Here is a 13769-nt window from a genome sequence, read left to right on the forward strand (position 1 = left end):
CTCGAATTTTAAAAGTATGCATTTGAAAAATGCAGGCATTGTAGTGGAATTTCATAGTTGAAGTTGGCTGGACACCCTGGTTTGGGCTTACAGCACCAAATTTGGGGAGAAAGGGAAAATAACATTGGATGATATTTAGGAGGTTAATTGTTATTTGAACTACTAAAATAAGATATTAAAACTTTAGGCAGCTACCACTATGTACTGTACTTACTAATAATAAGATAAGTTTTTTTAACAACATTGGATTTTATTTTTGAGTTCTTTTTAACTTAATAGTTCAAAACATAGGGGTTGCCATTTGAAAATTGTAATATATTAACAATTAATCATGGTGAAATTTTTGAAAAAGAGAAAAAGTGAAAAAGTACTTAAACCAAACTTCAAGAAGTCTAATGAACACTCCATAAAGCCTTTGATTTAAATTATTATAAATTTAAAAGGTTAACTTTATTTTCTCACTGTCTTTATATTTTTAGTGTATTAGGTTTTTAAATATCATGGGGAAAATTTACAAGACTCTCAAGAAACCACCATGTGTAATATGATTGTAATAGTTAGTTATTCGAACCATAATCCAAACCTGAACATGGATGTTATTAACTACTAGGACTATAGGATTTAGGACATTTTCCTCATATATTGTTAAACAACAACAACGACAAACTTCAAACAAAGAACTAAGACCAGTCAACAGAAGTTACTAGTATTGCGCTAGATCCTATAGATAGCAGTACTATGTCTGGCTATCGGCTGTGCTACACAGTTGATACAGTGAGGCTTACTTGTTTTTTTTTCTTGTGCAATAAAAACATTGTACAAGATTTTTTTACTGTAATATTTTATTTTTAGAGTGTTTTATCATTAATTTAAAATAAAAATTTGCATTTTTTCTCTGGATTCATTTTGTTCCCATGCTTACATTGAAATACCTCACTGAATTCCTGTAAACTCTGCAAGCTCCCAATGATTCTGTATTCATAAATGATATCATTCCCTTTCGTTAGAACTGATTGAAGTTTCTTTATTCTATAATACCCACAACCAATGTTGGCATAACTGATGAAAAATAGTTGCTCAGCTGTAAAGTCTTCAAAACCAGGTAAACTTTGCTCCTTCAAAAATCTTGTCTGTAGAAACGTCTTATAAGCTTGATAAGCCAAATTGACTCCTTCAAACTTTGACACTTGAGTACATATATCCTTAGAATCCCATTTGATTAACGTTAGTCCAGTCAAATTTTGGGCATATACCTCATATTCCTTTTCAAAACACTCACACTGTTTATTGTAGAGATTTTCAGTTTCTGCTGTCCACCATTTACTTTTAAATCCCATATAGTTATAATTGGAACCTGATATGTCAAAGCCATTTGTGAAAGCTGTACCTAATACACTTCCAATACCTCCATAGTTCATGTACATTGGCCAAATCCCATCGAAAGCTGGATATTTTAAAACACCATATACAGCCAAAAGGCTGTTTCTTTTCTGATCATATGTAATTCCTTTGGAGAATACATCAATGTCCTTGTCAAAAACTGTGGGTTTCCTCGACAGCAGCTCCCAGTTTTTATTTAAGAGGTATTTGTTGACACAGAAGTAAGATGGTAGCACATGGCTCACTTGCCGACCCAAACAGAGATCTTCAAAGTATTTTGCACGAGCTTCTGCATCTTGCAGTTCATGAATCTCATCATCAGATAAGGACAAAGCAAATCTTACATTTTTCAGTTTTAAAAAAGCCTCTTCCTTAGTTTTTTCATCCATCCACTCCAAACTGTCAATGTTTTTTTTCATATTTTCTTTCATCGCAATTGCTATTTCATTTAAGATGTGTTGAGACTCTTCTGTAAAAACATAGGTTTGAAGGAACAGTGAGGAAAGTGCCCCCTTCAGTGTAGTTTGTAAGATTTTATCGCAGACCTGGCTTCTTTTGACATTAGGTATACCGATTTGCGTTGTGAATTTATTGTATGTGGCAAAATACTGCTTCGGTAAAAACAGAGATGCTTCTAAACAATTTTCGACCATCAAAAAATTTGCTATGGTTCTTTTACTAGTTTTAAGCAGTAAGTCTTTGATGCTTGTAAAGTAACTAGAACCAACTACAATTATTTCATTAGGAATTTTCATTGATTTCGGAAGCATTCTTCTAAAGAACTCTTTCCACTCCACATAAGGAAACTCACTCTGGATCCTCTGCATTGTCATTGGATTGTAAATATCAATTGGATCTTTTTCAGCCCAATAAGCCTTTTGATGTTTGTTAAGTTCTAGCTTAAAAATTGTTGTTTCATCAAGTTCCTTTTCAAATCGTAACTTTGTATCTCTAAGCGCAGGGTTTCGTTCATAATCATCATGATTTAATAGCAGAAACATCATTCGAACGATGAAACTGTCATAGTGCTTATGTATTTTCTCTGTGTACGGTTTAGTTACTATTTCATTACCAGGAAGACTAGGAAGTTTCGGAGGTTTAATGTAAATAGAAAACTTTGATAGGTCCTTAGAGTCCTCTCTAATAAAAGACCGAAAAATGTGCTGGCTTCCAAAACCGTTTTTTTACGGCTTTTGTATTCAAAATGACCAAGCTCAAAGTCAGATTCTTTCCAATTGTCACCATCCACCACCGGAAAGCCTCCAACTAACCAGACAGCATCCCAAAGAGGCTGTACACTCTGGAGACTTATCAGCGTTGTGTCTAGACATGGCTGGTAAATTTTTTTTACAATTTTCAAAATTCTATCATCTGTCACTTGTAATGGAACTTTAGTTAGACGCTCTAACACTTCAGTGATATCATAATTTATATGATCTAACACTGAGGCCACTCCACCCTTCCTGTATGCCACAACTTTTGAGAAGTTATCACATGAAAATTTGTAAAAGTCATCACATGGATTTATTTCGAGATTCATACAGTTGCGGATGAAATTTGCCTTCCTGATACAGGATCTTCGCACACACTTGTTGGGGCCAAGGATTGCTATTAGTGTTCCAAGCCCTACCAAGCAAATAATTATTACTGTCAAAATAATGTACTTTCCAACTATATTCATCTTTCAAACAGTACTTATTATGTAGTTTAATATTTACAAATAAAAAAGAATTTATGTTTTAGAAAAGCTGTTTCAGTAAATAAACTTGTTTATTTTTCATATCACCTGTTTGTTTGGTTATCTAAAACTACTGAATATTAATTACAGTTAGTTTTCTTTTCACTCACTTGACTAATATGATTCTATAAATAAATATTTAATTAGTCCATTCAAGTCCAACTAGGACTTAAATCTGAATCTTGATAACATATATTGACAAACATTATACATCTCGTTTTTCACATTTGAATAGATGAGAAATAATTTGTTTAGGTTTTAACCCCCTTGACGAGTGCATACACATATTTCTCCAATAATAGACTTTTATGAAATACAAGTGTGCCAAACTCTTGCATATGAAATATATGTTTTTCCTTGCAAGAAACTTAACATGGCTATATTGATAATAACCTATTGGGAAAGGTGATGTCTGGACAGAATCTTCCCAGAATTTAGCAGACCCTAAATCCAAATTGTGTCTGTTATTTTTTTCAACAGCATTGTTTTCCAACAGCCCTTACAAGCTTTCTAAGGGACCTAAAATAATTCAAGCCGAGCTAACCAGCACATTGTATTAATAGGCACTGTCAAACAGCCTTTTAAGTGTATGTCATAAGATTGTCTTGGAGAATGATTTACAACTATTGCCAATTCTTTGAAAAGGTCCTAGGCTAGCTAAAAATCTAACTGCTTTCTTCTGTAGAATGAGTGTTCTTTTGAAATTTCCAGAAAGAGTTACCCCAAGCCACCAATCCACATTTAGTTGTTTAACAACATAGATGCCAGAGCTAATCTTTTTGCAGATGTTGTTTACATGTTCTGTCCATGAAAGGTTACTATCTAGAGCAGTGGTTCTCAACCTTTTCAACGCTGCGACCCCCTTTTTAGGTTGAGAATTTTGGCGACCCCCTTCTTGTAAACATCGTAAAGTAAGGCTTTGTATGCAAAAAGACAACAATAATTAGTTTTAAAAAAACATAATAAAAAATACTATTCAAAACTATATAAAAACGTTAGTGAAGCAGTAATTTCTTAATAATTAATAAACGATCCGGTAATAAATGTAACGAAAGTAATTTTAATCATTTTCAATTCTTCAATATCAAAGCAGGCAAAGACTGTGCGCAGTGTATTTTACAGAACTGAGGCGTGGTGTATTTAAAGCCGCGGAGACAGCCTGACATGGAGCTGCGCGCGCAGCCATCGCACGGCGCAATTCGTTCCTCCGACAAGCACTGTGCCAGTGTGCCAGTCGAGACTGCCTGACGTCTTGAGAAATAGTGCGTACTTTGATCTTCAAATTGAACACTCAAGTTTTAGTATTGATAATGGATAAGTTTTTAAAAAGAGAAGCTTTCATGTAGCAAAAGTTAGTTCCGAAGTCTCAAAACCAAAATGCCGAAAGTATGATAATGCATATCTACAGTTTGGTTTTACTGAACTTGAAAAACAAACCTCAGTGTTTGTTATTATTTTGTAGTGAAGTTCTATCAGTTGAAAGCATGAAACCTTCAAAAATGAAGCGTCATCTTGAACCTAAGCATTCTGCGCTGAAAAACAAAAACCAGTCGAGTTTTTCCAGAGAGTTTTTACCCTTCGCAGTCCAATAGGTAAATATTAAAAGTCATTACTGATGTTAGCAAAAATGCCCTCTCAAAGCTTCGTACGAGGTAGCGCTAAATATTGCTAAAGTGGGGAAGCCACATACCATTGCTGAGGAATTAATTATTCCTGCCGCAATCGATATGGTTTCAAATATGATTAATCCTCAAGAAGCTGACAAGCTACAAAAAAAAATCCCACTATCAAATGACACTGTGTCACGACGAATATCAGACATGGTGAAAGATGTTCAGATCCAGCTAAATCAAATCAAATCAGATTTTTATTGCCGGAACATTCTATAATGCATAGCAAAAGTCAACTTTTTTACTTGCTAGAATTTTGTCATACACCCCACAATAGATCTCATTCAGACATACAATTTACAAATTTACATACATCAATTCATTCGCCAATGATTCCCACTTCCAGCGACGGATTCAGTCAGTCACTTTTAATTGGTGGTCTCCCAATCAAATGCTAAAACTCGTCTACATTATAAAATGCTTGTGACACTAAAAAGCGTTTCAAACGAGTCTTTAACACCTTGGGCGTTGGAGCGTTTTTTATTGAATTTGGTAATTTGTTGACGAAATGAACACCTGCCTGTGAAGGCAAGCGTTCATAACCACCGTTCTGTGGGCCTACCAGTTTCAGTAGTTATCTCTGCCTCTAGTCTCATAAGCATGTATGTCCCGGCCATTCGTCATGGTACATTTAGACATACAAAACAGAGTTGTTTCCAAGATGTAGAGACTGGGCAGCTGTCAACAGTTGTAAATTTTTGAAGGCTTCCTTGCACGACTCTCTAAATTTCAACAGAGCGATAATGCGGATCGCTTGTTTTTGCAGCTTGAACACTCTCATAAATTGATTGTTTGCACAAGCTCCCCACAAACACCAACCCGTAAGTGAGATGGGGGTAAATCAAGCCAAAATACGCCATCATTAGAACCTGAATAGGGCAGTATTTGGCTAGAGACCTCAAAACATAAATGTCCTGAAGCCAATTTGGAGCAACCGTGATCGATGTGATTATTCCAAGTCAACCCTCGATCTAGGTATATTCCAGGAATTTCGAGCAGTAGACTTCTTCCAGCATTGTGTCAGCCAACATAACAGCTAGCTCGTCATTGCCTGTCTACTGATCGCAAAGCAAAAATTTAGAAAATTAGATTTTGCAGAATTTGTCTTAAGATTGAGGCTGTTGAAATGTTGGGACGCAGATGTTGATCTCAACAAAACTTTGTTGTTCCAGAATCAATTTTGATTTGCTTGTGAAACAGAGAGTCGTGTCATCAGCATACTGCACAAGTTTTCCGTGCAGAAGTGGATGAACCTACGTCATTGACATAGATCAGGAAGAGAATTGGACTGAGAATTGAGCCCTGTGGGACACCATAGCTCAGGTGAATTGGTTCAGATAGTTTGTTTGCGATCTGGACAATTTGGGTTCTGTGGCTTAAAAATGACCTGAGCCACTGGAGAGGCACGCCTCGGATGCCATGAGATTCAAGTTTGTCAAGCATTGTAACATGGTCAACGCAGTCGAATGCTTTCGATAAGTCTAGGAACACACTCAATGTGGGATCCCGACGTTCTAGCCCCTCTACAACCATATCGACTAGACGTACAACTGCGTCTATTGTCGACTTAACCCTTCCTGAAGCCAAACTGGTCTTCAGATAGCTGGTTGTGCTTATTTAAAAATTGAAGCATTCTTACCAAGAAAAGTTTTTCGAATATTTGCTCAAAACTGGCAAAATTGAGACAGGCCGGTAATTGTGTGTGGGGAGTGGGGATCATCTTTCTTAAAAATCGGGCTCACTTTCACGGTTTTTAGGAGTGAGGGGAAAACTCCTTGTTTAAAAGAGAAATTTACTAATTGGGTTAAAGGTTTCACAATATGCTTTGAACATGTTTTTATTAGCCACATCGGCATTATTAAATTTAAATCATTTGATTTTTTGGCTGGGAGCTGCTGAATTATTTTATCAAGCTCTTCCTCAACGACAGGTGCCAGTTGCCATGGAGGCTACTGGACACTGTCTCCGTCTTGGGATTCCTTGTGGTGGTGATGGGCAAGGGCCTTGCTCATAAGCAACAGATCCAAAAGAATCTGTTAAGCCCATTCGCAACCTCAAACCGCGTCCTCCACAAGTCTGTCACCATTTTTTAATTTGATTTGATTGTTGCATGATTTGTTTTTATTGTTGATGATGTTCCAAGCAGTTTTAGAAATATTTTTTTGAAAATATAATTGATTTAGAAACATCATATATGCCTTTGCCGCCTGGATCACTTTTCTGTAAATTAGTTTTGTAATTCGAAAAAATCGTTTTGAATTCTTCATTGTGTGATGTTTTCTGAATTTCTGAGAAAAAACTTTAGTTTTTCTCTAGAAATTAAAATTCCTTTAGTGATCCATTTCTTGTTTACCGTTTTGGGACAAACTTGTATGGTTTTGAGAGGACAGTACATGTTAACATGAAAGTTTAGTGTATCACTAAACATTTTAAAATGCTGTTCTACCGAAAGACTTGATTCTTGGAATTTCCAATCTTCTTTGGAAAGGGAAGTGTTGAGGAGAGCGATGTTTCCTGGCCTTAAGTCTCTTATTGTTTTAGTGTTTTTGGGCTCCCTCTCGATTTTTACTCCACTAATAATAGCCTCTTGGCCATAGTGGTCCGAGATAGCTGTATTGACCACGGACACTGCGACACTTGGGAGATTAGATATGATATTGTCGATTGTCGACTGTGAAGACTGTGTCACACGCGTTGGCGTTTTGACCAACAACTCAAGGTCGAATGATCTTAACAAGTCGACAAATCGTTTGGTGGAAGGGTGATTAGTGTCCATCGCATTAATGTTAAAATCGCCCATTAGGATATAACCCTGTTCATGGTTAGTTAAATCCATAAAGATGCAAATAAAAGAACGCACGTTTTTTTTCGATTCAATGCGACGAATCAACTGACATTGCTAACTGTGCTCAGTTTTTGTGTTTTATTAGGTATGATTGCGGTCACTCTATTAAGGAAAATGTATTATTTTGCAAATCTTTGTCAGACCATGCCACAGGTGAAAGTCTTTTTAAAGTGTTCAATGAGGCAACTGAACCATTTGAAATTGATTGGAACAAATGTGTTTCAATTTGTAGTGATGGTGCAAGAGCCCTTTCGGGTAAAAACAGCGGATTGATTGCCAGGTTGAAAACGTTAATGCCAAATGCAAACTGGGTGCATTGCTTTTTACATAGACAAGCTTTGGCAGCTGAAGGAATGCCGGATGACTTGCGTCAAGTTTTGGCTGAGGCTATCAAAGTTGTTAACTACGTCAAGAGTCGATTACTTGAAAACTTGTGTGAAGAGGTAGGAGCCCTGCACAAACATTTGCTATTCCACACCGAAGTGAGATGGCTGTCCCGGGGTAACGTGTTGAGTAGGCTGTTTTCATTGAGATCAGAAATGTTCTTTTTTAATGGACAGTAAACATGAACTTTCCCATTTTTTCAGCGATGAAAAATGGTTAATAAAGCTTGCTTACTTAGCTGATATTTTTTCTCATCTCAACATTTTTAACTCATCCCCACAAGGACCAGAAACAACTATTTTGCATGCTCAAGACCGAGTAAATGCATTTGTAAGAAAACTTACTCTTTGGAATACAAGAATAAAAGATGAAGACTTTGAAAATTTCCAACTTACTCAAGAATTCAAGGAGTATGTCTCAAGTATTGGTGACACATCCATTGACACATCATCTCTCTCATTACTCATATCATCACAACTTGAAGCCTTGATAAAGCAGTTGAATGATTATATTCCTGTTAAAGATACAAGTGGATCTGTGTGGATAACAAAACCATTTTCCGAAAAAGGTGTTCAAAAAGCTGAATTGAATTGCTGGCCTCCACGATGAACTGATAGATATATCAAGTGATCAGTCATTGAAACTAACTTTTTACGATGTTTGTCCCGACAAGTTTTGGCTAAGTATAAAGAAGGAACACCCAGAATTGACCAAAGTAGCATTGAAGATTTTTATACCTTTTTCTACTTCTTACAATTGTGAAAAAGGATTTTCCACAATGGTGAATTTAAAAACCAAATCAAGAAATCGTTTGGCACTGGAAAATGATATTATTTTGTGTTTGACAAAAATCAACCCAGACATTCTACAGTTAGTTAATACAAAGCAAGCTCAAGTTTCTCATTAAGTCATTCTGCTGGACTTTTAAAAAATGTATTTTTTGCAATGTATTTTGTGTAGTGTGCCTTTTTTAGAATAAACAAATTTTGTCTCACAACAATAAGGCCTACGTTACGATACAAGCGGCGCGGCAGGCACCATCATTTTTAGCAGCGATGTTGAGTCATTTATAGCTCCATTTGTTCCTTTTTTGTTAATTATAGTTGTATTTTAAAATACTATTGATTAATTGTAAATTGATTAAATATACTTATTGTATTTAACAAGCGGACTCAACTCAGTTTCTAAATAAGTACATGGTCGCTTCATTTGATATTCGCCGCTCATATGGTATATATGGCCTGAGTTTTTTTAGTTTTTATTCGTTTATCACTTATCTCGCGACCCTCCCAGACCCGTCCCGCGACCCCCAGGGGGGTCGCGACCCACCGGTTGAGAACCCCTGATCTAGAGTAACCCCTAGGAACTTAACCTGGTTAACCACCGATATAACAGGGGATACTTGGTATTTGGTCTTTTTTTATACTGAAGTATACTTGCTGTTTTGTCAAGATTTAGACCAGGGTTAAGGTAATTATTTATATGGTAAGTAAAAGTATTCTACAGTGATGTTAAGGAGTTAGAATAAAGTTCATCTTCTGAGTATTTGTTATCAGCAAGGTTTTCATATATATACTTTACGCAGTGAATGAAAGTCATTAGTACAGTATAAATAGCGGTCCAGCACAGATCCCTGAAGGATTCCTCTTGTTATTGGCCATGGATTTGATTTGATTGTAGTTCCAACATTGATGCTCAACAACCTGGGATCATCCTTGTAGATAGCTCGAAAGCCAATCATTTATGATACCTCTTAACTACTAAGGATGCTAATTTTACGGAGATCAAGCTGTTCTCCAAACAGTAAAAAGACTTGCCATAGTCGAGGAATAAAGCTGTTAAATATTTTGCATCATCAACGTTGTCAATGATAGCCTCAACTAGTCTAATAATAGCAGTGGTTGTTCTCAGTTTCTGAAACTTATGCTGGGTTGGAAATTAAGCTATGGTGGTCCATTAGTCTTCTTAAAATTAATTTCTTAACAATTTGGAAAAATGTTGAGATCAGTGATATTAGTTGTATTTTTCAGGTTCTGATGGCAGTCCTTTTTTGTGTTTGGAGTATACTTTAGAGATTTTCAGTCCAGAGGGAAAATGGCCCTGAGCAAATAATTTATTTATAATTGTAGTGAGGGATGATTACAATTTTAGACAACTACTCTCTATGTCACTAGATGATTTATTTTTTAGGCTGCAGATTACAGAGTTGACCTCTTTCTGAGTTGTGGAAGTCAGTGTAAGTGGTTGTGTGAAAAGATTTGTAGTAGATGCCTGTCTCTCTGGTATTCGTAAGACTTCTACAGAATAATTTCAGCTATCTAGGTGAAATACGTGTTGAGATGTTCAGCTACTTCAGTTGGATTGTCTATAGTTTTGTTATTAACAGTAATTTAAACCAGATCAAATGGTTTGCTTGCACTGTCTCTCAGCTTTAGGCATATTGTCAGATGTTTCTAAACTCTGTATTGGCATTTAGTTGAGTGTCCTGAGTTACTTGGTCATATGCGTTTTTCTGTCCAACATGATTTCTCTGGCTTGTATACTTCCTGTCAATTAATAATTTTGTGAGGCTCTGAGGTGGGAGATTTTTATAGCAGCTGATTCCTTGGCAAACTGATCTCTTGGTCTTTTTTTTAAATGTTATTCTTTGTTTTTCTCAGTGATCAGATGTCTAGGGCAATATGCAGTACTTCTTAGTATATGATAAAAGCAGTTTCTGTATCCACGGTGTAGTAAATAGTATCCTAGGTTTTTATTGAGAGCCAAGATTTAAAGCAGTCAAGACTTTTTCTGCTAATCTGTCGTCGGAGAGTTTGAGTCATGTTATCTTAGCTGTCTACATAACTGAGCTGTGTGGTCTGATAATCCAGATTATCTCATGGTTGCGAGATGTGATATGGGTCAATAAGGGAGGGAGTCTTCTAATTTTGTGTGTTGCGAGTTCACCATCAAACATTAAATTCCCTTGGATGTGTACTTTTCGTTTTTCAATATTTATGTCACCTATAATACAAATGATTTGTTGTAAGCTTAACAGTTAACCATTCAAACAACTGAAGATCCTCACCATAGTAAACCTCTACATTCAAGAAGTGATCCTACATGCTGTCAACTCAGGACAAACCAGAAACAGAGACTTCCACCAGCATCACACTCATAATGCTTTAAACTTTATTCTTCCAGTCCACCATCTGAGTCTCTCTGAAAACAAACCGTCATACAAAGGAGCTCTTTACTTCAATAAACTTCCAGAACCTCTAAGAAAAGAACCACCAAAACGTCTTAAAAATGCACTGACCAACTGGCTACAAGAAAGACCATTTTATTCAGAAAATGAATTCTTAAATAATTTAATTTAATTAGAAACATGATATGTACTATATAACGCAATGTACTATTCTCAATTGAATATGTCAATAAAGAACTTGTCTATTGTCTATCGTAGGTATGGACTGCCTCACCTTAAGGCATGTTTTATAAAGGGTTTTAAAAATCTTATTTATTTATTTCAACGGTACAACACCAATTTTACAAATATTACAAGTAGATCTGAATAAAACCAACAATAAATAATAAGTATACAATCAAACAAAACAAAAAACAAACAAAACAATATCGAGGTATTTTAACATATAGGAATTAATTGTGAAAAAGAGACTACGTAGCTCATGCACCACGCATCACTTCCAGTCTCTTAGGAAACCAATCGCGGAAGAAGCCGCTTCGCCAGTCCTCAGGAGTCTGGATATGCCGTGGTTTTGAGTATAATTAGTTGGCTGGAAACGCCTACTGAAAACTGACTTCGAGCGATTCCCTCTCGGCACAGTGAAAGTCACAGCTCCCAGCAGGTCAGGACAGTCTATATCGCCGTTGACCAGCCCTCGCAGAAAGTTGAGGTCTTGATAAGCCCGCCGCAAAAAGAGTGGTTGGATGTCGAACAGTTCCTCCACGGTGTGGATTGGGGTCTCCATGTACAAGACAACAGTACTCCAGCAAAGGAAGAACTATGGTTTTATAAAGAATAACAAGGGTATGGGGAGATCTGAGTTCTTTAGTAGAGCGGAGGACAAAACCAAGAAGGGAAGAAGCTTTTGAGGAAATGAGTTGGAGATGAGGAAAAGGAGATAAGGAAGGAGCAGTGATTACACCCAGATCCCTCACCTCATCAACTGTCTTCAGCTTGTTCCCATTGATCGCGTAGCCATAAGAGAAAACCACTTCACTGCGGCTGAAGTGCATCACAACGCACTTTTTTGTATTCAGAAATTATCTGTTCTCAATCTTCCCATTTTACAACAGATAATATTTTACAGACAATAGATATTATGACCTCTTATATCATCTTCTTAATTACATAATGTAAACTCTTTTATTAATTCTAGTTTCGCGAAAATTAAAAACCTCCTGATACCTAATTAAGCAAAGAACCTTATGAAATGAGCTTCCCCAAGAGAAAAAATATTTTCTTAACCACTCCATTGGCTTTAGACGATGCAACTAATGTAAAGTGTCCTGAAGTAGAGTGTCATACTGTGAATGACCTTTGCAATCTTTTTCTAAAGGAATAACACAACTGAATCTGGTTAGTCAAGAAAATTTTATTGATTAAAGGTGTAAGACTAAGTTGTATGATGAGAAATCCACTTTTCTTACTAAACTTTGCATTATTATATCAAATCTTGTTTTTCTAAACATCCTAGGTTGTTATGTCACTGACATTACATCATAATTATTATGAATGCATGTATATTGTTTTCAACCCTAAAAGTGGATAAAAGAATATTACACGAATACTGGCTGCAAACACAGAGATGCACATTTTCTATTATTGTGCAGCAATGAACAGTATTCAGAGACACTACAAAATGTAGATTACTATAATGCAAAGAACAGCTATGCTGATATAATGTTTGAGAATGAACTAGTCACAGATAACAGATGATTTTCAGGTATTAATAGCGTTATTTTTTAATTACTTTTGTAGAAATCAGTACAATTGAAACTGGGCAATAGTCATTTGAGTGCAGATAATTTCCTATCTTGTACACTGGGAACACTTGTCAACTATGAAAGGATTGCTTCAAAAATGATAGGATTTTCAAGAGGGGAAAGGTTAGTGGTAGGGGCCACTTTGAGGAGGGATAGCAGACTCTATATCTTCATCAAGCCACCTTGGAAGAAGGTCATCATTTCCACTGCAAAAGTGTTGGACTGCCGCTCACAATAAATTTTCATCCAGTCTAACTAACTGTGCCGTGATATTAGAAAAAAATATGACATGATCTGGTTCTCTATTATCAGAATAGTTCGCCCTGTTCTCAATTATCGTTAAAGAACAAGCTGCTGATACAACTTTTATATCAGTCATCATACCGATATTATTGTCAATCTAAAGCCAAAATCGTTTACCTCTTCCAAATTTACAATTGATCAACCTTTTATAAGTCTACTACAACAATGTTATTTGTTATTATATTTACTCATTATTCTGAGCGCCAAAGAAAGACGTGCAAAAAGAAAACCAAATTACTCTTGAAAAGGAATACAATAAATTAGTTTATTATTCAAAAAATTTTATTCTATCCACTCTATAAAACCGATCCAGATAACCGGGAATATAAACAAGGTTGTACTATAATGATGATGTATGTTCATCATTTAGTGATACAATAAATCAGTACCACAACAATGATTACACAACAGTATTATTGATTTAAAAAAAAAAAAAAAACAAATAATCACAAATCATCTT

The 13769-nt window shown here is 35.9% G+C and overlaps 1 protein-coding gene across 1 annotated transcript; it reads right to left on the reverse strand.

The window, feature by feature from the left end:
* Positions 1-781: 781 nt before the first annotated feature.
* On the reverse strand, positions 782-2553 carry LOC124372385 (neprilysin-like). The gene has a single exon (XM_046830773.1). It carries the CDS (start codon positions 2382-2384, stop codon positions 870-872), a length of 1515 nt encoding a protein of 504 aa, XP_046686729.1. The 5' UTR covers positions 2385-2553; the 3' UTR covers positions 782-869.
* Between the last annotated feature and the right edge of the window lie 11216 nt (positions 2554-13769).

The sequence above is a fragment of the Homalodisca vitripennis genome, unplaced genomic scaffold (assembly GCF_021130785.1).
Source record: "Homalodisca vitripennis isolate AUS2020 unplaced genomic scaffold, UT_GWSS_2.1 ScUCBcl_3024;HRSCAF=8266, whole genome shotgun sequence".
Classification (NCBI taxonomy): Eukaryota; Metazoa; Arthropoda; class Insecta; order Hemiptera; family Cicadellidae; genus Homalodisca; species Homalodisca vitripennis.